Below are 23,768 nucleotides of genomic sequence, written 5' to 3'. Positions count from 1 at the left end.
GGAAGTGCCTCCCTGCTTCCCGTGTACGTGGCCTTTTCAGGTACCTAATTGAAAGGGAGATCGGGGGGCAGCCGGGCGTGGTGGCTCACGCTTGTAATCCCCGCGCTCGGGAGGCAGAGACAGGAGGATCGCGCAGGTTCGAAGCTAGCCCCACGCGCTGGCTTAGGAGACCCTGTTTCCAAATAAAAATGCAAAAATAGGTCTGAGAGTGTAGCCCAGAGGTAGAAGGGCTTCCAGGAACCCCAGTACCACCAAAAAAAAAAAAAAAAGGGAGATCGGGGCCTTTGTGTTTAGTTTTGGTTCCTATGACTTTAGGTTCAGCCTTAAGTCCCTTCCAGGGTGCTAGTACAGAACTTATATCTGGGAAACATAAATGGCTTCTGACTAATTTTTCTCTTTAGGATTCACAGATGGATTCAGTGGAAAAGACAACAAATAGAAGTGAACAGAAATCAAGGTAAATAATGTGTGTTGTGCCCTCAGGCCGTGTAATGACTCCATATGGCCTCCGCCACAGGCTGCAGAGACGGACGTGACATGCAGACATGGGGTCAGGAGGGGACCTCCAGGGCCAGCCGCCAGCTCTGCTCTGCACAGCAAGTCCTGAAGGCAGTCCCTGGCCCTTGCTGCTCAAGGAGGCAGTCTCGCAGTCAGTTCTGCAAACCAAGCAGCCGGAGCTGGAGGGAGAGAGCTCTCTGCTGTGTCTCTGCTGTGCCGGGAGCAGCTGGCATCTGGATGGAGGCGGAGGCGCGGGGCCATGGTGGGAGGATGTACGGGCGGAGTGGTGGCGGGGACCAGCCGCTGCTGGGGCTCCTCTTGCCTGTTGCTGCGAGCAGCGGTCCTCTGAAACAGCTTGTCTTCACAAGCTCTTTTGCAGCCTCGAAGGAATGCCAAGGCTGAGCTTTTGTTCCCATCTCACCTGAGCCTGTGCCGGGGACGAGGTGGCTGGAGGAGACTGAGGCAGCTGCCCACCTGCTTTAAGGAGCGAGGGGCGCGCAAAACCCGTGGCGTGGGAAAGCATGCAGGCTCGGCCTGGCCACACACAGAGGCCGGCGCATGGACTTGTGTTTGCAGTCTTTCCCTGTTGACTTCAGTTTCCCCTCCCCTGTTTTTAAGTAGAAAGTTTTTAAAAAGCCTCATCCGGAAACAGCCACAGGAGCTGCTCCTGGTCATCGGGACGGGCGTCAGCGCGGCAGTGGCCCCCGGCATCCCGGCCCTCTGCTCCTGGAGGAGCTGCATCGAGGCTGTCATCGAGGCGGCCGAGCAGCTGGAGGTGCTGCACCCCGGCGACGTCGCCGAGTTCCGGAGGAAGGTGATGAAGGACCGGGACCTGCTGGTCGTGGCCCACGACCTCATCCGGAAGATGTCACCTGTGAGTCTCAGATGAGTACATCAGTTGGCGGTAGGGCTTTGGCTGTGGACTGGGCTGGGCGGGTCTGTGAGCCCAGTGTGTCCAAGCCTTGTGTTCGTTGCTCAGCAGAGTTGGGCTGAGGAGCCAGAAGCCATCCCATGTCATCCTTTTTTTTTTTTTTTTTTTTGGGTGGTACTGGGGATGGAACCCAGGGGCATTCCATCTCTGAGCTGTACCCCCAGCCCTATTTTTAATTCTTTTTTTTTTTTTTATATTTTTCCAGTACTGGGGATTGAACCCAGGGAAATTCTACCTCCGAGCTATACCCTAGCCCTATTTTTTTTCCTTTACTTTGAAACAGGGTCTCTCTGAGTTGCGAAAAGCCTCACTAAGTAGCTGAGGCTGTCTGCAAACCGCGATCCTCCTGTCTCAGCCTCCCAAATGCTGGGATTACAAGCATGCTCCACCACGCCCGGCCATGTCATCCTTTTTAACAAAGGCAGCCTGTGATCCTAAGTAGCCTGTAGGTGGCACGTGTCTCTGCGAGGCTGGCTCTCGATGCCATCACATATCTGTGAACTTTGTGATTTTGTCTCATTCGGGGCCAGGGTGTCCCTTGGGTATGTTTTGGTGTAAGCAGGCTGGCCACATCCCTTTAGATGGCAGGTGGTACCCAGAAGGCATTTTAGGATGGGAGAAGGCAGCCAGGGATGATGGCATACACCTGTAGTACTTGGGAGACTGAGATTGGAGAATCTCAGCGACTTAGTGAGATCCTGTTTCCAAAGAAACAATAAAATGGGCCTGGGAGTGTTGCTCACAGGTAGAATGCCTCAGGGTTCAGTTCCACCATACACCATACATGCCAGTGTTGGCGCACGCACACACACACACACACACACAGGCACGAGGAGGGCCAGCCTGTGCCTGCAGGTGGAGAGGAAGCCCTGGGCTCACAGGACGGCTGCTGCGCGATGCCTTGGGTCAGGGTCCTGGCCGGGGCTGCTGGGCCTGGGGTCGTGGCTGTCGCAGCCGCCACATGTCTGGGGCAGGTGCTAGAAGCCAGATAGCGTCTGTGTAAGTTCCTCCTGTGATGTCTGCATGTGTTGGGCGGTCAGCACCTGAGATGTCCGAGTGTAAGCGCCGACCGGAGTGAGAGCGTGGGGTGGTATGGCTGTCAGAGTCCAGCCTGGGCCGTGCGGGCCATTCCGATCCTCACGGTGACGCGGGCCCGCAGCCGGGGCCCGGGCTCTGCTCTCTGCTTCTCCATCTTCAGCCCGCAGCTCCGGCCTCATGTTGAAGTTGGTGGCCCCAACTCCTGCAGCGGTAGGGGGGCTGGAGGTGGGCCTGCCTCCTCTTCACAGGCCCGCCCGCCCCACCGGAGCTGTGGGTCAGAGTGTGTTCTCCAAGAGGAGAGTCCTGTTAAGGGGGCAGCTGCGTCACAGGCCCGCTGCCTGTGTTGATCGCGCTCTCTTGGCCACGGCCATGCCACTGCCCGCATGGCACCTTGGCTGCTCTCGTGCCCCAGTGCAGGGTCCTGTGGTCGGTCCAGCAGGGCCCTTGTGGCCTGCTGGCCTAGGGATTTACTCTCTCCCGGGTAGGCCCGTTCACCTCATCTGCAGAGCAGCCATGCCAGTGTTGGTGTTGGGGACTTGTGGGGCACCCTGGGCCTGCTCACTGAGCCATGCCTTTGGATGACCTTCGCGAGGACAGGCGGGGATGGCCAGCTGCAGGTCTGGAGGACTCAGGGAGTTCCCGGGGGGGCAGGTACAACTGAGGGCTGAGTTGTGGATCCCATGGCCCCAGGAGGGGAGGCCTAGGGCCAGTGCAGCGGTGTGGGTTCCTGGCTTGGGCCTGGATGGGGCGGGTGTGGTGGGCAGGGCTGGCGGGGCCAGAGGGTGTGCAGGTGCTGGCCCTGGGAGGTGAGGAGGCCTGGAGCCACTGTGGGTGCAGGTGGGCAAGAGGGAAAACCACCACAGGCTGGCACAGAACCAGGGGGCGCGGGCTTGTTGGGGAGCGGCCAGCCGTCCTCACTGGTGCTGAGTGTGGGGAGCCCCTGCCCGGGAGGCAGCAGGGACACCGCGAGCCAGGCTTTGGTCAAGGCAGAAGGCAAGCGCTGAGGAGGAGGGAGAATAGCACAAGGAGCGGCGGAAGGCTCTGGAAGTGGGAGGTCTGGAGTGTCCAGCTGTGCCCAGGGCCCGGGGAGGGAGTGAGGCTGGCTGTGAGTCGAGGCTCTCTGACCACCGCCATGGCTGGGGAACAGGCAGGTGGTGGGTTCTGCTCACCAGCCCCGCAGCTGTACTGGGGAGGCCTGGGCCGCTGGAGTCCCGGGCTGCCTGCCCCCTGTGCCCTGGGCTCCCCGCAGAGCTGCCTTTCTCACGTGCACCCACCGACCCAGGCTTCGGCCCCACAGCCACCATAGCCATCAGGGCCACACCAGCCTCACGCAGCTCTCAGGAAAAGCCGCGGTCCACGGGTGCTCACGGCTCCAGAGTCTGGGTCCAGCCACTTCTCTGACACCTCACTCCTTTCCCACACGACCCCTCGCCAACCCTGTGTCCCCTTGCCTTGCCCCAGTGCCTCTGCACTTCTCCCTGTGCAGAACACGCTCTGGAAGCCCCTGGCTCCTTCAGGCCTGTGCCATGTCCTGTTCCCCTACCCCGGCAGCGCTCAGCCCCCTCTGTCCCCCTCTCCCATTGGCGTTCATCACGGTCTGTGCAGGGCCTTTCCCTCTGAAGGGTGTGTGCATGCGTGCATGGGTTAGTTACTGGGGTTGAACCTGAGGCACTCTGCCGTTGAACCCCATCCCCAGCCTTTTTTATTTTGAGATGGGGTCTTACCAAATTGCCCAAGTGGTCCTGGAACTTGCCGTGCTCCGGCCTCTAGAGCAGCTGGGATTTGAGGCGTGCGTCTGCGTGGCGGGTGCCGGGTGCTGACACCACTGTAACTGTGGCTCTACTTCTTTGTAGCGCACAGGCGACACCAAGCCCAACTTCTTCCAGGACTGCCTGATGGAGGTGTTTGACAGCCTGGAGCAGCAGATCCAGAACCCGGTGGTGCTGCAGTCCATCCTCGGCCTAATGGACAGGGGCACCATGGTGCTGACCACCAACTACGACAACCTGCTGGAGATCTTTGGGCAGCAGCAGAACAGGCCCATGGAGTCCCTGGACTTGAAGGACAAGATGAAGGTAGGGGCTGGCCGGCGCAGTGAATTCTGAGTGCCCCTCCATGAGGCGAGTGAGGACCTCAGCCCTTCCAAGGCCGTGGTGTCCAGACACAAGCCGGCTCTTGGCACCATCCTGCTCCGTTTGGGGGCCCGAGGGCTCTCACCTGCACTTCCCCCCGAGTCACGGGGCAGACACGGCTAGTAAACACCCACAGTCCTATTGCTGTGGGTTTTTAACAAGTTGAACTGCAACTTATGCAACATTTGTAATTGATTTTTTCCCTTGATATTACACTTTTTTCCCTTAATAATAATCTGGACATTAAGCTGTTTTAAGCATGATTCTAAATGACAGGGTTTTGTTTTGTTTCTGGTATTCTGGACCCAGGGTCTCACATGAGCTAGGCAAGTGCTTTACCCCTGAGCTGTATCCCCAGCCTTTTTTATTATTTATTTATTTATTTTTGTGGTGCTGAGGATTGAATTTAGTGGTGTTCTACCCCTGAGCTATACTCCCTGCCCTATTTTTTTTTTAATTTAAATTTGAAACAGGGTCTTGCTGAGTTGCTGAGGGCCTCACTAAGTTGCCTATGCTGGCTTTGAACCTGCATCCTGCTGTCTCAGCCTTCCAGGTACCAGGATTACAAGTATGCACTGCCAAGCCCAGCTCCCTAGCTCTTCCTCAGTTTTATTTAGATAGTCTCACTGAGTTGCCCAGGGTGGCCTTGAACTTGTGATCTTCCTGCCTCAGTGTCCTCAGTAGTTAGAGTTACACCACCACGCCTGCTGCATCTTGAACTGAAATGGGTATAGTTGGCCATTTGATAAGTACTTTTTTCTATGTATATTTTTTCCTTGGTATAAAAATAATGCATAAATAGAGTAGTGAAGTGTAACACATAGCTAGGTGTGATGTGTGCCTATAATCCCAGTATTTGGGAGGCTGAGATAGGTGGACCACAGGTTCAAGGCCAGCCTCAGCAATTTAGTGAGACCCTCAGCAACTTACCAAGACTGTTTCAAAAAAAAAATTTTTTTTTTTATTAGCCAGGTGTAGTGGCACAAGCTTGTAATCCCAGCGCTTGGGAGGCTGAGATAGGAGGATTGCACAGGTTGGAAGCCAGCCTCAGCTACTTAGTGAGGCTCTCAGCAACTTAGTGAGACCCTGTTTCCAATAAAATATATATATATATATAAAAAGGTCTGGGACTATAGCCTGGAAGTAGAAAAGCCCCTTGGTTCCACTCTTAGTACCACAGGAAAAAAAATATTTTTTAAATTAAGAAATAAGCCGGGCGTGGTGGCGCACGCTTGTAATCCCCGCGCTTGGGAGGCAGAGACAGGAGGATTGCGCAGGTTCGAAGCCAGCCACGCACGCTGGCTTAGGAGACCCTGTTTCCAAATAAAAAATGTAAAAATAGGTCTGGGAGTGTAGCCCGGAGGTAGAAGGGCTTCCAGGAACCCCAGTACCACCAAAAAAAAAAAAATAATAATAATAATAAATTAAGAAATAAAAAGGACTGGGGTTTAGCTCAGAAGTAGAATGCCCCTGGATCCAGTCTTCAAAACCAAAAATAAAAAGTGAAGTATAGCACATACATTAGAAGGTACCTGTTTCCCCAAAAGCAATCTGTCCTGTCAGTTTGCGGTCACTACAGGTAGTGGATATTTTCTATAGAACCGCCCATCTTTGAAGAAGTTCTCGTTGAGGTAATGTGGAGGAGTGACTAGTGCCAGCTGCCGGCTTGCTATGTTTTAAAGGTCTGGTTATAATTGAAACCTTTCTTTCCAAGAGAAAGCCTTGAGTCTGATTCGGCTGTTTTTGTCGCCTGCCTGTTGGAGAGGAGCACAGCCCTCCTCACCTTGGTTTGCTCTCACAGGTCCTTCAGTGGGCCCGGGGCCACATCAAGTATGGCGTGCTGCACATCCACGGCTTGTACACGGATCCCTGTGGGATGGTGCTGGACCCGTCGGGATACAAGGACGTCACGCAGGACCCGGAAGTGATGGTACGGCGCTTGGTGAGGCTTGCGCCCTGGGGAGTCCGTGGTGGCCCCCGCACTGGGGGCCTGTGCTGGTGAGCAGAGGCGGTCCTGACGGCCAGCTGCATTCGCCCTGGCTGCTGATTGGCTGGACCTGGCTTGGCAGGGAAGAGGCTGTCCTGGGTGGAGAGATGGACCTTCAGCCCCTTTGGCCCTGGTTGCCACAGATGGCTTCTCAGGGTTGGCCCGAGCACAGTCAAGAGTGCACCCTTTTCCTGTCCCTGGCATCCTGGGCCCTGGGAAGCCTGGGTGTGAGAAGGTAAAACCACGTGTACGTGACGCCTTCATGGCGCAGGGGCTCCTGCTGTCTTCAGCTCGCGCTCCTGTCTCTCTTGGCTCTCACAGGAAGTCCTGCAGAATCTGTACCGCGCCAAGTCCTTCCTGTTCGTGGGCTGTGGAGAGACCCTGCGTGACCAGATATTCCAAGCTCTCTTCCTCTACTCGGTGCCAGACAAGGTGGACTTGGAGCACTACATGCTGGTGCTCAAGGAGAATGAGGACCACTTCTTTAAGCATCAGGCGGATATGCTCCTGCACGGAATTAAAGTGGTGTCCTATGGGGACTGTTTCGACCATTTCCCAGGATACGTGCAGGACCTGGCCACCCAGATATGCAAACAGCGGAGTCCAGGTACGGAGCTGCACGCCAGCACCCAGGACAGGATCCATGAGGAGATGTCACTCACATCCTGGGAAATTCATGTCTTACTATTGTTTAGAATGCCTCTCATTAGCCGGGCGTGGTGGTGCACACTTGTAATCTCAGCATTTAGGAGGCTGAGACAGGAGGATCGCAGTTCGCAGACAGCCTCAGCTACTTAGTGAGGCCCTTTGCAACTCAGTGAGCCCCTGTTTAAAAATAAGGAATGAAAAATAGGGCTGGGGATGCAGCTTGAAGGTAGAATGCCCCTGGGTCCCAAAGAAAAAGAAAGAAAAGGAAAGAAAGAAGTCTCTCATTTAAGATCATACGACTTCGCCAGGTGTGGTGGCGCATGCCTGTGATCCCAGCATCTGGGAGGCTGAGACAGGAGGATTGCAATTTGCGGACAGCCTCAGCTACTTAGGCCCTGTGCAACTTAGTGAGACCCTGTTTCAAAATAAAGAATAAAAAATAGGGCAGGGGGTGTAGCTTGGAGGTCGAATGCCCCTGGGTTCCATCCCCAGACCTGCAAAAAAAAAAAATATATATATATATATATATATATACATACACACACACACAAGGAGGTTAAGTGGTGTGATGATGATAGTTTGTAAACAGAACTTTAAAGCAGTTTTTAAGTATGTAGCTGTGCACAGGAATGTTGGACACAGTGACTCATGTTTGAGGTCGCCGTAGTCAAGAAAGACAGCCACCAGGCAGCTTTATCTGTATGACGCTTAACGCAAGGTACAGACAGTTTATACTTTTATTTGTCCTGCACAGGAAGTTTTAAAAGTTAAAATTCCAGCCGGGTGTGGTGGCGCACGCTTGTAATCCCAGTGCTTGGGAGGCTGAGACAGGAGGATCACACAGGTTTAAAACCAGCCTCAGCTGCTTAGTGAGGCTGTCAGCAACTTAGTGAGAACTTGTTTTCAAATAAAGTACAAAATAGGGCTGGGAGTGTAGCCTGGAGGTAGAAAAGCCCCTGGGTTCCACCCCCAGTATAACAACAACAACAACAACAAAGTTAAAATTTTTAAAAGGACAAAATGGTTTCCTGAAGATATTTCCTTTTTCAGAGTCTTTCCCTTTTCCCATGGAGGGCGGCCCTTCCCCAGCAAGGAGCTGTTCTCTGTCCAGAATGACTCAGATTGCTAGGGACTCTCAAACCTGGTCTTTTTTTTTTTTCTTTCTTTCTTTTTTTTTTTTTTGGTGCTGGAGATTCAACCCAGGGGCATTTTACCCTCGAGCTACACCCCAACCCTATTTTTTTTTGGTGTGTGTATGTGGCTTTGGGGATTGAAGTCAGGAGCGTTGTACATCCAAGCTACACCCCCAGCACTCTCTTTTATTTTGAATCAAGGTCTTGCTAGGTAGATGTGAGTCTCACTACTTATTGAGACTGTCCTCCAAGCCCTGAACCTCCTGTCTCAGCCTCCTAAGTACTAGGATTGCAGGTGTGTGCCACCACGCCCAGCTCCTATTTTTTTATTCTTTATTTTGAATCAGGGTCTCACTAAGTCGGGGAAGGCCTCACTAAGGAGCTGATGCTAGCTGTGAATCTGTGCTCCTCCTGTCTCAGCCTCCCAAGTACTGGGATTAGAAGTCTGTTCCACCACGCCCAGCTCTACGTTTATTGCATTATTTTGAAACAGTCTCATGGAGTTGTGGAGGGCCTCACTAAGTTGCTGAGGCTGTCCTCTAACCTGTCATCTTTTCGTCTCCACCTCCCGAGTACCGAGTACTGGGATTACAAGCGAGATGTGGTCATCTTGACAGGAGCAAGCTAGTGGTTTTGGGTTTTGAGGTCATGAAAGATGGATGAGGGCATGCAAGGAAAGTTCTGTATCGACTGTCCTTACCTGGTCACAGGACGTCGGGTCCTCTTTCCACCGGCTCAGAATTTGAAGAGCAGGAGTCACGTGGCTTGTCACTAGCACTCTGTCAGAGTTGCTAATCAGCAAATGGTACATTCAGGCTTTAGCTCCACGAGTAAATGAATCATTCCAGTCTTCACTTGGTGGGAGGGGTCCTGCTGCCCAGCTCCTGTGTGTCACACACTCATGAGTTTTATATTCTTGCCCTTGATTTCTTTTAAGAGCAGTATCCACTGCTGCTAGGAGATGGTCTTAGAGTTGAGACAGGCTTTGAGAGGTGACCGACGTGCTCCCTGAGCACCCCAGCATTTCGAGGCTGGATTGGGGGCCTGACCTAACAGTGCAGAACGCACCGTCTCACTGTGCCCTGGTCCTGGCCGTGCAGAGGCGGCGCTGACAAGTCCTGCCGACCAGGGTCCCTCGCAGGCTCGGGCTCCTGGAGTGTGCAGCACAGGCTCTGTCTCTGTGTTCTTTCCAAGGGGCCGGGGCTGAGAGGTGGTCATTCGGGCTTTCGCTCAGGGGTGAAGGGTGTCTACTTGTGTCTTTGGGGTCCCTCTCCTAGTCATGCCCGCTGACCTCGGCAGTAAGGGCAGCAGCACTCTGCATGCAGTGGGCTCCAGATGCTCCTGTGCTAGTGAGAGAGTGCTCACAGGGCCCCGCGGAGGAGCAGCGAGGTGTGACCGGCCACGGCCAGCACGGGAGCCTGCTCCAGCACTGTGGCCGGCCGCGTGGCCTCGTCGCTGTCCCTGCCGGCTGGAGGAGGAGGAGGAGCCTCCACAGTGTTCTGCTCACAGCTCTCTTGTATCTCCAGATGCTGAGCGAGTGGACAGCACCACGTTACTGGGTAAAGCTAGTTTTTATTTTGCCTGTTTTTGTCCCTGTGTCCCATTGTCTCCCTGCCACTGTCTTTAAAGCCAAGAAGGTGTTTCTTGCGTTAGGTAGCCAGATCTCAGCAGCCCCTCTAGAGAGGGCAGGTAGTGCCTTCCGCCGGTCTCTTTCAGTGGAAGCACAGCTTAACAGACACAGGCTCCCTCGGGCGCCCGAACCAAGAGGCACACAATGAACAGGGTTCTGTTTGAGTTCCGCCATTCAGTACCAGATGTGGTCACCTAGGATGGCCTGTCCCTTCAGAAGCTTTTGTTTAAAGTTCTTGCATGAAGCTTCTCTTGCTGGGCTGTTCTGCCAAGACAGCAGTGGCCAGCGCCCCCCCCCCCCAGGCCCCAAAGGCTGACGCTCCTGTGCGGGGCGGCCCAGCTCTCCTGTCCTCGCTGTTATCGTATGAAAAGATGTCTGCTGTAGTTTTTTCCCCCCTAAATGTGATTCCCAGAAGCATAGTTCTCTTTTAAAAAGGCAGTCACTTGATGGATATGATCCGCCGGGTGCGGCAGAGGTCACATGGCCATTGCTTTAGGAGAATCTGTTTAGAGATTGGTCCTTGGAGGTGGGTTCTGGAGTCGATGAGCTCTGTAAACTAGTTTTCGTCTTTCAGGTAATGCATGCCAGGACTGTGCAAAGAGGAAGTTGGAGGAGAATGGAATTGAAGTTTCAAAAAAACTCCGAGAATCAGATACCGGTACCATGTTGTGTTTTTGTGGGGATCCGCCTCAGACCGGTCTTGTCCTGGCGTCTCCATCCTCAGTGCCCTTGTTGCGTGGTGGGAGGGCCCGCACACCTTGTGCCTGGGTAGAGCGTTGGAGTTTAGTGGGAGGACAAGTTGTTTTCTTATATCCCACGCTCCTTTTTGTTAATTATCTTTTTCTTTTTTCTCTTCCCAGAACCGATACTAGTTGGGCTCTCCTGGATTGATTTCCACTATCTTTTAAGTTTCTCTAATGCCTCTTAATTTTCATTTTCCTTTTTAAAATTGGTCCATTGTGCCGGGAGTGGTGGCGCACGCTTGTAATCCCCGCGCTTGGGAGACAGAGACAGGAGGATCGTGCAGGTTCAAAGCCAGCTGTGCTGGCTTAAGAGACCCTGTTTCCAAATAAAAATATAAAAAATAGATCTGGGAGTGTAGCCCTGAGGTAGAAGGGCTTCCAGGAACCCCAGTACCACACACGCACACGCACGTGCGTGCACACACACACACACACACACACAAACACACACAAATTGGTCCATTGTACTTGCACATAATAGTGAGATTAATACTAACACATTATAGACTTCTTTTCTTTTCTTTTTCTTTTTTTTTTTTTTTTTGCGGTTACTGGGGATGGAACCCAGGGGCATTCTACCTCTGAGCTATACCCTTAGCCCTATTTTATTTATTTATTTATTTATTTATTGGTGGTGGTACTGGGGGTGGAACCCAGAGGCTTTCTACCTCCGGGCTGTACTCCCAGACCTTTTTTTATATTTTATTTGGAAACAGGGTCTCACTAAGTTGCTGAGAGCCTCACTAAGTAGCTGAGGCTGGCTTCGAACCTGTGCGATCCTCCTGTTTCAGCCTCCCAAGCACGGGAGTGTGCGCCACCACGCCCGGCTCCTAGCCCTATTTTTTATTCTTTATTTTGAAACAGGGTCTCAATGAGTTGCAGAGGGCCTCACCAAGTAGCTGAGGCTGTCCACAAACCGCAATCCTCCTGTCTCAGCCTCCCAAATGCTGGGATTACAAGAGTGTGCCACCAGGCCTGGCCCTGCCCAATTTTTTATTCTTTTGTTTGTTTGTTTTTGGGTGGTACTGGGGATGGAACCCAGTGTCTTTCTACCTCCGAGTTATACTCCCAGACCTATTTTATACTTTATTTGGAAGCACGGTCTCAGTAAGTTGCTGAGAGCCTCACTAAGTAGCTGAGGCTGGCTTCGAACCTGTGCGATCCTCCTGTCTCAGCCTCCCAAGCGTGGGGATTACAAGCGAGTGCCACCATGCCCGGCTTTATTCTTTATTTTTTAAACAGGGTCTCACTGAATTGCAAAGGGGCTCACTAAGTAGCTGAGGCTATCTGTGAGCCACGATCCTCTGGTCTCAGCCTCCCGAATGCTGGGATCACAAGCATGCTCCACCATGCCCAGCTTATTTTCGTTTTCTTTTACCATTTTTCATTCTTTTTTTGTCTGTGGTGGTGGGGATTGTACCCAGAGATAATCTACCTCTAAGCTACACCTCCAGCCCTATTCTTTTTATTTTGAAACAGGGCCTCAGTAAGTTTCTGAGGCTGGCAGAGAACTGTGATCCTCCTGTCTCAGCCTCCCAAGTACTGGGGTTACAGGTATAGGCCAGTATGCCTGGCTCTGTCTTCATTTTTTAAAAAACTTCTTGGGAGATTTTCAGTATGCTTTAGTCCTTGGGTTAAATTTTTGATAGTTTGATCTTAAATTTTAAAGAGTTCTTATTTTAATGGATGCTTTTAAAAAGTACTTTTGTTGGTGCAGTATAGTCTAGTTTCACATCCTAGTGTAGTGAGCAGTGATGTGACAGCGCTGGTGAGCCCCCTCCCCATTCAGGACCCTGCACTGGCATTGGTGTTTTCAGGTGTATACACACCGTGGAACTGATTCTTTCATTGATTCTCCCTCTCTCCCCTCCCCTAGACCACTTCCCTCACTCCACGGGGGCTTCCCTCCGCTATCTCGAGTCCCTCTTGTGTCCTGGTTACCCTTAGCTTCCTATATGGAGAGCTCTTATTCTAACTTTCCTCCCATTACTGGCATCCCTGCTTAGGACTGTGCTGTCGTGTCTGACTTACTCCATCCCTAAAAAACTGAAGAGAGAATTTTCAGATAATTTTTTATTTCTTGGCACTAGGGATTGAACCCAGGAGCATTCTACTCTGACCTACACTCCCAGCCCTATTTTATTTTATTTTACTGACACAGGGTCTCACTTAGTTGTGGAGGGCCTAAGTTGCTGAGGCTGATCATGAACCTGTGATCCTCCTTTCTCAGTCTCCCAAGTACTGAGAATACAGGTGGATGCCACCACGCCTGACTATAAAACCCTTAAGCACCTTATAACAGTCCACCAAGAAGTTAACAATATTAGCTGCTTATTTAATATTTAAAGTAACTTCGTTGGTTGGTATGTTTGAGCTGTGTTGTGCTGTTTTTTGAGCAGTCCTAACCTGAAATTCTCCAAAATCCCAAACTTTTCGAGTGTCCAGTTACTGCTCAAAGTTTCGGACTTTGGATCATCTCAAATTTCAGATGTTCAGATTAGGGAATGCTGAAACCCTTAAAGTCTGTACAGATATTCGAAGATCTGAAAAACTCAAGTTTGAAACACTCTGGTCCCAAGAAGCTTGGATAGGATACTTGGCCTGTGCCCCATTTTCCTTCTGAAACAGAAGGGACTCCCTCCTATTGAAGTCATTTGTTGTAGACACAAAGACTCACATGAATGCAAGTAGCACTTAGTAAACACCAGGCAGTTTTTAAAAAGTTGCATACTGGAGAGCCAGACGTGGTGAGGCATGCTTGTAATTCCAGCATTTGGGAGGCTAAGACAGGAGGATCCGGATTTGCAGCCAGCTTCAGCTACTTAGTGAGACCCTGCTTCAAAATAAAGAATAAAAAATCGGGCTGGGGGTGTTGCTTGGAGGTAGAATGCCCCTGGGTTTTATCCCCAGCACCTCACACACAAAAGGTTCTATGCTGGAGGCTGTGGTCCCTGGTGGTCAGAGGCTGGCACTCTGGGGCCTCAGGGACGGCTGCTGCAGGCCCTGCACCTGCTGCTTTAGATTTTGCACAATGCAGTGTACTTGGGAGGCACACAGATCTTTGGGGATGGGAATTGAATTTTGAGTGTTTTGTATAAAATTATTTCACATCTTTTTTTTTTTTTTTTTTGGTGGTACTGGGGTTCCTGGAAACCCTTCTACCTCCGGGCTACACTTCCAGACCTATTTTATATTTTTTATTTGGAAACAGAGTCTCTTAAGCCAGTGAGGCTGACTTTGAACCAGCGTGATCCTCCTGTCTCTGCCTCCCAAGAGCTGGGATTACAAACATGCCCCACCACGCCCAGCACATCTTTTAACAAATATTTTGATTGTGAATTCAGCTGGTAAGGACATCTGTAACTAAATAACAAAAAGCAGAACTAGCGTTCTTCTGAACCAGGCACAGCTGTCCACCTGTAATCCCAGCTACCTCAGAGGCTGGGACAGAAGGAAGGCTAGTTTGAGGCCATCTTGGGCAACTTGAGACTCTGTCTCAAAATGAAAAAATAAAGGGCTGAGGATATAGTACAGTTGTAGAGGCTTACCTAGCATGTGGGAGGCTCACGCTTCCATCTCAGCCCTGCAAAAACCAAAGGAGTATTCTTTGAATTTTTCCTTCGGGCAAGTGGGTCTTTTCTGCCAAGCTCATTCATGTTTCTGGGCTTCCTCATGTCAAGGGTCCTCCGTTACCCACCAGCATTGTTTTTTTTTTGTTGTTGTTGTGGTGTTATGGATCGAACCCAGGTGCATTCTACCTCCAAGCTACACCTCCAGTCGTATTTTTTAAATTTATTTTGAAACAAGGTCTCATTAATTTGCAGAGGGCCTAATTTAAGTAGCCGAGGCTGGCCTTGAACTTGTGATCCTCCTGTCTCAGCCTCCCAAGTACTGGGATTACAAGCATGGGATACTATGTCTGGCTTACTTTTTATTTTGAAAAAAGGTTGAAGTAGCTGAGGCTGTCCTCAAACCTGTGATCCTCCTGTCTCAGCCTCCCAAGTACTGGGATCACAGGCGTGCACCACCACACCCGGCTCCTTGCCTGCTAGTATTTAAGAAGGCAGGCCCTAGTGGTTATTCTCAATAGATAGCTTAGTTTTGCTGCTGCTGTGTGCGTACACAGGTTTATGCCCTCTGGCCCACCTCTGAGTGGTATTTAGGTGGAAGAACCTCCTGCCTGGTGGATGTGCCCACAGAGCAGCAGACCCGGGATCCTGTTTGATGCTCAGAAAGATCACCTGTTTCAGCAGCCAGGCAGTCTACTTGCTGGCAACACCTGCAGCCTGCAGAGGAGTAGATGGTTTCTACTGACACGGTGGTCCTGTCTGCACACACACGGAGCCCCCATTTCTCTCCACATGTCCCCACTGCTCCCTCCATGTGTGCTGAGGCTGCTCATTCCACCAAGAAAGAAATCAGAGTTTTTGTTCATGGGTTGTGGTTTAGATCTTTACAAACCTGTCATTACTTACCTAGTTCCAGGTGATACTTCTGACTCGCAGGACTATTTCTAGAGCAGCTACTGTTTCCATCATGAAGGGTTTTCAAAAGTTTTAGCACATAAACATTAGAAAGTGGCTTCTGAAATAGAAACTCACAAATATCTGTGTGGCTGAACTTTAATGTTTTGGAGTTTCTTTTGCTTGAACAGATGATGCTGGAGGGTCTTGAGGTCTTTAAAACCAGTTAAACCCTGCAACTTGAAAGCCAGCCTTCTGCAACCACAGTGCCATGCCCACGCGATGAGTGTCCAGAGGACGCCACGCAGATCTCTCAACCCTGGGCTGTTCTGTACCCGAAGAGAACCTCGTGGGTGCGTGGCCCTTGAGGCTGGTGGCAAGACTTTCCTTGGATGTTTAGCTGCCCAGGAGGTGACATGGACACACTTCGAGTCCACTTTGTAAGGACGGCTACCTCAGGGACAGACGAATGGGAAGGGATGTGCCTGGTGCTCCTGGTTCCCATGTGATATGCTTTCTTGCGTCAGGATGGTATTTTTCCTAATATAGTGGGAGGGTGAAGATTGTTCAGGCAAAAAGAGTTGCCAAAGAGAAAATAAGATCTAGACATATATTTTATAATTTTTATGTGGAATATGTTACAGTAGAAAACATTTTAAAGCTATGTTTGTTACTTTGTTAAATAGTAAAGAAAGAAGTTGGGGACACTAGTGAAAAGGGTCTATTTTTAAAGATGACTATCAGTAGGTTTCTTTGGGATTACATCATTTTAGTGACTACTGTTCCAGAGCAGTGGCAGGTCTAACTGTTGCTAAGAAGCGTCAAGTTTGGAGAGCCAGGGGCCTTTTCAGGACCGGAGCCCAGTAATCCCTGAGGCAGTGTGACTGGCAGTTGCGAAGTGAAGTTCAAGTGAGCCAAGACCAAGTTCTAAACTTTAGACCCCAAGCTTCCCAAGTCACGGTTCTGCGGGATTAGGCCTAACCTTTCAGTTCTTGTTTTCAAATCTTCTTCCTGTGTCTCACATTAAGGGGATTTGCTCAGGAAGAGGCAGCAGCACTGCAAAGGCCTGCCACGGCTTTACGTGTTCTCGGCGTAAGCATGTAGAAGCAGCCAGCTGAGTGCGCGGCTCGTTCCCCGGAGCCCCTCTGGTGGTGTCTCTGGCCGAGGTTCGAGTGCAGCCAGAGGGCTGAAAATGAAGGCTCCTCGCTGGGAACGAGCCCGGCTGGGTTTGAGGCTGTCCACCTGATAGGACGTTTCTTGCCAAGTCCTGTGACACTCCCATTGCTGGCACCGTAGCTCCCACAGACATGGAGAAAGCTGAGAGCAAGACATGCAGAAATGTGAGGTTGGCGTACAGGGGACGAGGAGCAGACACAGCGCAGCCCCAGACTGGGAAGCAATTACTTTGTCACTCTAGTCATAAATAAAACCCTGACATCAGTTCTGTGTGCTCGACTTTTAATTATGACAAGGCTTGGTATCATCAGTGAGCTTTTAGCTTGTGTTGCCAATAGTAAAATCCAGTAAATGATTACTTTTGGTATAAAATTTTTAGAAAACATACATAAATTAAGACACATTCGGAGACATGAGCTGGGTGTGGTGGCGCACGCTTGTAATCCCAGTGTTTGGGAGGCTGGGACAGGAGGATCGCACAGGTTCAAAGCCAGACTCAACTACTTAGTAGTGAGGGAGGCTCTCAGCAACTTAGTGAGACCGTTTCCAAATAAAATATAAAATGCCCAAAGGTAGAAAGCCTCTAGGTTTCATTCCCACTAACACACACACGCACACAGTGGAGAGATGGATATCTGAATCTACCAGTTGGCTAGAGATGCCGTACAGCAGTACAGCTAAACTTTAAGCACAGAGGGTTTTGTGGAATAGGATAAAGAATTGGAAAAGTAACTCAGAACACAAAGCCTTCAGTATCATGCCAAAGGAGCTGAGGCCGTCTTCATGTTATGAATGTTGTCTTGATTTTGTTGTAACTGTTGTAATGGGTTGTTGTAAAATGTAAGGTCACAATTGATACATGTATTAGTAGCAATCTGAGCACAATATATTTGTTTACCTGTGATTTCATCAGTAGAAGTACCTTGGTGGCAAAGTCTGACACCATTTACTACCTGGAGTTAGAGTTGTTGGCACATTTTACAGAGTTGTGCAAGCACATGCCAGCCACACGGCCTCACCAGTCCTCAAGTATTTGCCAAGGTCCTCAAACCCTGTCGTTCTAGGTGGAGGTGGTGAGCTGCACCCCCTGCATGGACCTGGAGTAGTACCCAACTCCACACCCCACAGCTTAGCAGAGCTCCTGTTCTGTCTGCTTTACACACCACCCACCGTGGGTGTGAGCTCCAGAGTTTTTATACTCTGGGATGCGCACTTCCACAAGTGGCAGTCAGGGATATTTCAGGACAAGGCACCATATTGTAGTACTTGTGTATTAACAGTTTACTGTGTGTGTCAGCTAATTTTAGGAGAAGGGTATTGGGAATTGAAAATGGGTGCACTCTACCTCTGAGCTATACTCCCAGCCCTATTTTTTAATTTTGAAACAGGGTCTCACTAGGTTAATAAGTCTCACTACTTGCTGAGGCTGTCCTCAAACCTGCAGTTCTCCTGTCTCAGCCTCCCAAGTACTAGGATTATAGGCATGCGCCACCACACCTGGCTTCAGCTATTATTTTTACTAGATTCTGTGTGTGTGTTTCCCGTACTTCCATAGCCCTGTGCTTTGTATTGTTAGGATGGTGGGTTTCAGGAATGTGGACATGTTTTGGTAGAACAGAGCGGACTGTACTTGGATCATTGATAATTTGAGCCACCGTATGAGAGAACAGCCCAAGCTACAGAGTGCCACACCGAGCCCATGCAGCACTTAAAGGACGGTGTTAACAATCGGTGTCTTTTAAAGCGGAGGAAGAACAGGTTCTCGGTGGCAGAGCTAGTTCTGAAGAGCAGTGTGGGGACACGAGTGGTTTCTGCTGTCTGGAGGTGCTCAAACACAGGCTCCTTGCAGGACCCAGCCTTATTAGCTGTGTGGTGGGAAACAATGCCGGTCCATGGGAAGTGACTTCACACTGCTCCAGGAGGCTGCTCCTGGTTGTAGGTGGCCCAAGCACACTTACAAGGGGACCTCAGAGTCTCCTTGTCTCACCTGAAGCAGAATACAGCACTACAGCGTAGTGTCTAGTTTTCCTACATGTCACTTTTTACTTGAGAAAGCTTCTATTTTTCAATACTTCCTTACCAAAAATATTTCGAAAAATTTACAACGAAGCAGATATAACTGGGTTTCACCACGAGCCTTAGCTTTTCATTGCTGGGACAAAACAACTTGGAGGCAGAAAGGTTGTTGTTTGGCTTACCGTTTCAGAGGCGTCTGTTCAAGGTTAGAGTCTCCGTCGCTCGGGGCCTGAGGCGAGGCACAGCATCATGGTGGAAAAGGTACGCTGGAAAGCCGGGCGTGGTGGCGCACGCTTGTCATCCCAGCATTTGGGAGGCTGAGACAAGAGGAACACAGGTTTGCAGCCAGCCTCAACTACTTAGTGAGGCCCTCCACTACTTAGGCCCTGTTTCAAAATAAAGAATAAAAAATAGGGCAGGGGGTGTGTGTCTCAGAGGTAGAATGCCCCTGGGTTAAATCCCCAGCACCCCCCCCCACACACAAGCGTACACATACGCACACACACACACACACACACACACACACACACACACACATATGTTGGAGCACAGTGGCTCAGCTCATGGCAGCTTGGAAGCAGAGATGGAGGAAGAGAAAGGAAGGGGCCAGGGACAAAGTACGTCCCCAACAGTATGCCTCCAAGGACCTGTTCTGTCCAGCTAGGTCCTACTGCCTATGCTTCCTACCCCTCCCAGCAATGCAGCCACATTACTGACCCTTCAACAGATGAGCCCCCCAAGGAGGCCAGAGCCCTCAGGCCCCGCACACTTCCTCAGAGCCGGACGCCGCTCCCTGAGCAGTAGGCTGTCAGACAGGAGCTTTAGGGATGGTCTAGGTCACACCACACACCCTAACACCACACAACATTTTCATTTCTAAAACTGCACACTGGAGACATTTAAAACTGGACTCTTTATTGATAATTTCAGTACTGACATAGTTTCTCTGAAATAATTTTCCATAAAAGCCAGGTTCAACAAACGTATTAACCCCTCTGACATTCCACGGCTGTGCTACAGCTCAGTGACACAGCACGTGGTCTAGTACATGATGCTGGGGGTCCCATCCCCAGCACTGCAAACAAAACCTTAAAGGTCACTCAGAAGATACAAGATGAGTGAAGACGATGTAGAATTCAACATTTTTATGAAAAGCTTATTTCAAAATAGAATAGTACAAAACTGTACCCCTACCCCTTTTTAAACAAATTCCAATGCTGTCACAGAAAACTCCCTCTACGGGGATGGACCTGAACACACTAACTCTGGCTAGGACACTTTGTCTTCAGCGGCACACCAGGCTGACCCGACATGCTCTGGTGTAGAACTGAAGGCTAACTAGCCTGACCGCCGTGTGGCCAGGTGCCAGCTCCTGCAGCTGGTGGCTGCTCACGGGCACTCTCATTTCTGCCGGGACTGAGACTCTTGGTGTCTCCTGCTGCTTTCTCGGCCCTCAGTGTCTGGGTACTGAGAAAGATCTAGGGTCAGAACTCGGCTGAGCATGCATTCGGCGTGCTGAAATGGAGAGAAGCCAGTTTAAGAGTCAGTTCCCTGATTAGGGAAAAAGTAGTGTTAAAATCTTAAACATCTTTGCATTAAAGAGGAACCTTCTTACGCCTAAAAGGGAATGAATGAGCTGGCATAGTAGTATTTGGGAGGCTGAGACAGGAGGATCGTAAGTTTGAGCCCAGCCTTAGCAACTTAGTGAGATCCTGTTTCAAAAAACAAAATAGGGGCCGGGTGTGGTGGCTGAGACAAGAAGAATGCGCTGGTTCGAAGCCAGCCTCAGCTACTTAGGCCCTTTGCAATTCTGTAAGACTCTTGTTTCAAAATAAAGAATAAAAAATAGTGCTGGGGGTATGGTTTGGAGGTAGAATTCCCTGGGTTCCATCCCCAGTACTACAAAAAAAAAAAAAAAAGTTAGAAAAAAAATAGGGCTTGAGTGTGTGGCTCAGAGTTAGCATGCCTTGGGCTCAGTCCCCTCTAACAACCTCCCCCCAAGAAAAAGAAAGGTATGAATGACCTGTGTTTACATTATTACCATTTTTTAAAATGATCAGGTATGATTTCCATTTCTCCTGTAGCACATTACCAGACGGTCCCCTGACATTTCAGTCACAAGAAGATACATTTAAGTAACTGTACCAACCGGAATGCCCTTCATTAGTTGCTCTGCTCTGATAGACCAGGTCAACATTTGAATGGCTTAAAAAAGATTGATTTTTTTTTTTTCAGAAGTGGTGATAAAACCCAAGGGCATTATACCTCCAAGCTACACCTCCAGCCCTATGTTTTAGTCTTTTTAGTTTAGTTTTTCTTTTCTTTTCTTTTTTTTTTTTTCAGTACTGGGGATGGAACTCAGGGGCATTCTATCTCCAAGATACACCTCCAGCCCTATATTTTAGTCTTTTCCCTTTTTTTTTTTTTGTGTGTGTGGTGGTACTGGGGTTCCTGGAAACCCTTCTACCTCCGGGCTACACTCCCAGACCCATTTTTATATTTTTATTTGGAAACAGGGTCTCTTAAGCCAACCAGGCTGGCCTCGAACCTGTGCGATCCTCCTGTCTCTGCCTCCCAAGTGTGGGGATTACAAGTGTGTGCCACCATGCCTGGCAGTCTTTTTACTTTTTGCATCAGGATCTCACTGAGTTGCGAAGGGCCTTGGTAAGTAGCTGAGGCTGTCCAGGAACCACGATCCTCCAGTCTCCGCCTGGTGTGCACCACCACGCCTAGCTGAATCTTTAAGTTTCTGTACCACTGGGGGATTCCAGTGAATGTTTTCTTCTGACACAGTGATATAGTTAGTTCGTTCCTTCCCCTCCTTTCTTTCTTTCATTTGACCTCCGAGCTATATGCCCTACTTTTTATTCTTTATTTTGAAACCGGGTCTCACTGAGTTGCAGAGGGTCTCACTAAATAGCTGTGGCTGTCCACGAACTGTGATCCTCCAGTCTCAGCCTCCCGAATGCTGGGATTACAGGCGTGCACCACCACGCCCGGCATTCTTTCTTTCTTTCTTTGCTTAAAATAGATATTATAAGTTGGGTGCGGTGGCGCATGCTTATAATCACAGCATTTGGGAGGCTGAGACAGGAGGATTGTGGTTCGAGGACAGCCTCAGCTACTACTTGGTGAAGTCCTTTGCAACTCAGTGAGACCCTGTTTCAAAATAAACAATAAAAAAAAATAGGGCTGGGGAATGTAGTTCAGAGGTAGAATGTCACTGGGTTCCATCCCCAGTACTGCAAAAATATAAATAATAATAATAGATATCACAAGCCATGCATGGTTGTACATGCCCTTAATCCCAGTACTTGGGAGGTTGAGACAGGAGAATCACCAGGTTTGAAGTCAGCCTCAAACAGTGGTGAGGCCTTTAACACTTAACAAGAGACTGTTTCCAAATACAAAATAAAAGAGCCAGGTGTGGTGGCACAGGCTCTAATCCCAGTCCTTGGGAGGCTGAGACAGAAGGGTCACAGGTTCAAGGTCAGCTCTTAATAACTTAGTGAGATCCTGTTTCAAAATAGAAAATAAAAATGTGTCTGGGATGTAGCTCAGAAGTAGAATGCCCCTGGGTTCAATCCCCAATACCACAAATACACAAAAAGAACATTACAGAAATATGAAATATAATATTAGCAGTCGGCTGCATAATATATTCTGTTATTTTACAAAACTATCATACTGCAGGGTTTTTTTTCTGGGAGGGAGTGCTGAGCACTGAACCTAGGGACTACATCCCCAGCCCTATTTTTTTTTTCCAGTATTGGAGATGGAATCCAGGGGCATTCTACCTCCAGAGCTACACCCTCAGCCCTATTTTTTATTAGTTTATTTATTTAAGTGGTACTGGGAGTGGAACCCAGGAGATTTTCTACCTCCAGGCTATAGTCTCAGACCTTTTTAATACTTTATCTGTAAACAGAGTCTCACTAGGCTGGCTTTGGACCTGGGCGATCCTCCTGTCTCAGCCTCCCAAGCTCTGGGATTAACAGTGTGTGCCACCACACCTGGCCCTATTTTAATTTTTATTTGGAAACAGGGTCTCACTATGTTGCTGAAACTAGCCTCTCTAAAATCCTGAGGCTGGTTGGTGGTATGCAGTTGTTAATTCACTTATTTTTCTCAAAATATATCTTAAGTCTCTATGTGCCATCAGAGAAAAATATCTGCACAGTTACTCTTAAATATTATTTGATTAAAAAAACCACTTGGGCTTCTCTGCAGAAACCCAGCGTATTTCAGACTCCTTTGGGAACTGTGGCTGTGAAGGAAAGCCCTTTGGCTAGTGGGTGGAGGCCAGTTTTCCCTGCCCGTGTCTCTCGTAGAGCTCTTTACCTCTGGATAGATGCCGATCAGCGCATCAGCTCTGGAGTAGAATTCTTCCTTTAGGGAAATGATGATCATCTGAAATTGCTCTTGAGTCTGCTCTCTGATGTAACTTGACACCTGTGAGGAGGTAAACACACGTTTCACCTCCAGGGAAAGGCCTTGTTGGGCTCCGGGCATTGCTCTGTGTCTCTCTGCCCATTCTAGGTGACGAGGTGCTTGCATTTCTGTAATTTAGTAAATCTGTCACACCTGCAGACATGAGAGCTTAGCTTCTTTAAGTCAGAACAAAACAAACCCCTAAAACTTCATGAAACCCATCATCTAAAACAAAATATTTTTTTGTTTGTGGTGCTGAGGACTGAACCTAAGGGCTCTAGCATGCTAGGCAAGCATGTTACCACTGAGGTACACCCTCAGCCTAAAACAACATTTTAATTAATTAATTTAGCAGTACTTAGGACTGAACTCAGGGCATTCTACCTCCAAGCTATAACCTCAATCCCTATTTTTTTTTTTTTTCAGGTCTGGAAATGGAACCCAGGGGCATTTGACCTCTGAGCTACACCCCCTGCCCTATTTTTTATTCTTTATTTCGAGACAGGGTCTCACTGAGTTGTAGAGGGCCTCACTAAGTAGCTGAGGCTGTCCGTGAACAGTGATCCTCCAGTCTCAGCCTCCCGAATGCTGGGATTACAAGCATGCGCCACCACACCCGGCTCCCAGACCTATTTTATATCATATTTGGAAACAGGGTCTCACTAAGTTGCTGAGAGCCTCACTAAGCAGCTGAGGCTGGTTTTGAACCTCCTGTCTGTCTCCCAAGCATGGGGATTATAAGCATGTGCCACCATGCCCAGCTATAAAATAATATTTTAAAGAATAAGGCTGTAACTTAAGATCTAATCATGGGAATATGCACTCAACCTTTATTTATTTTTGCAGTGCTGGGGGTCGAACCTGGGGCTTTGTGCAGCACTCTACCACTCAAGTTACATCCCAAGCCTTAAAAGCAACCTTTATAATGAGATAAAAGCTACC

The 23,768-nt window shown here is 49.5% G+C and overlaps 2 protein-coding genes across 2 annotated transcripts in view; one reads left to right on the top strand and one right to left on the bottom strand.

Annotated features, from left to right (window-relative positions):
• Nucleotides 1-407: 407 nt before the first annotated feature.
• Nucleotides 408-19,199, top strand: FAM118A (family with sequence similarity 118 member A; the record flags this gene model as incomplete). The annotated part of the gene is made up of 8 exons (XM_080704759.1): nt 408-457; nt 1,120-1,372; nt 4,321-4,542; nt 6,401-6,529; nt 6,908-7,193; nt 9,894-9,926; nt 10,572-10,655; nt 19,060-19,199. The coding sequence occupies exons 1-8, from the start codon at nt 411-413 to the stop codon at nt 19,197-19,199; spliced, it is 1,194 nt and encodes a 397-aa protein (XP_080560885.1). The 5' UTR covers nt 408-410.
• Nucleotides 19,200-19,796: 597 nt separating this feature from the next.
• The window catches only part of SMC1B (structural maintenance of chromosomes 1B), a gene marked incomplete at both ends in the record, with an annotated part of 86,157 nt that continues 82,185 nt past the window's right edge, over nt 19,797-23,768 (bottom strand). The window contains 2 exons of the mRNA XM_080704758.1: nt 19,797-19,910; nt 22,737-22,847. Of these exons, the coding sequence (XP_080560884.1) occupies nt 19,797-19,910; nt 22,737-22,847 (225 nt within the window). The remainder of the gene's footprint in view (nt 19,911-22,736; nt 22,848-23,768) is intronic.

This window comes from Muscardinus avellanarius, assembly GCF_963383645.1.
Source record: "Muscardinus avellanarius genome assembly, chromosome: 11".
Classification (NCBI taxonomy): domain Eukaryota; kingdom Metazoa; phylum Chordata; class Mammalia; order Rodentia; family Gliridae; genus Muscardinus; species Muscardinus avellanarius.
Note: the sequence above shows the minus strand (reverse complement) of the source record. Positions and strands in the feature narration are given on the sequence as shown.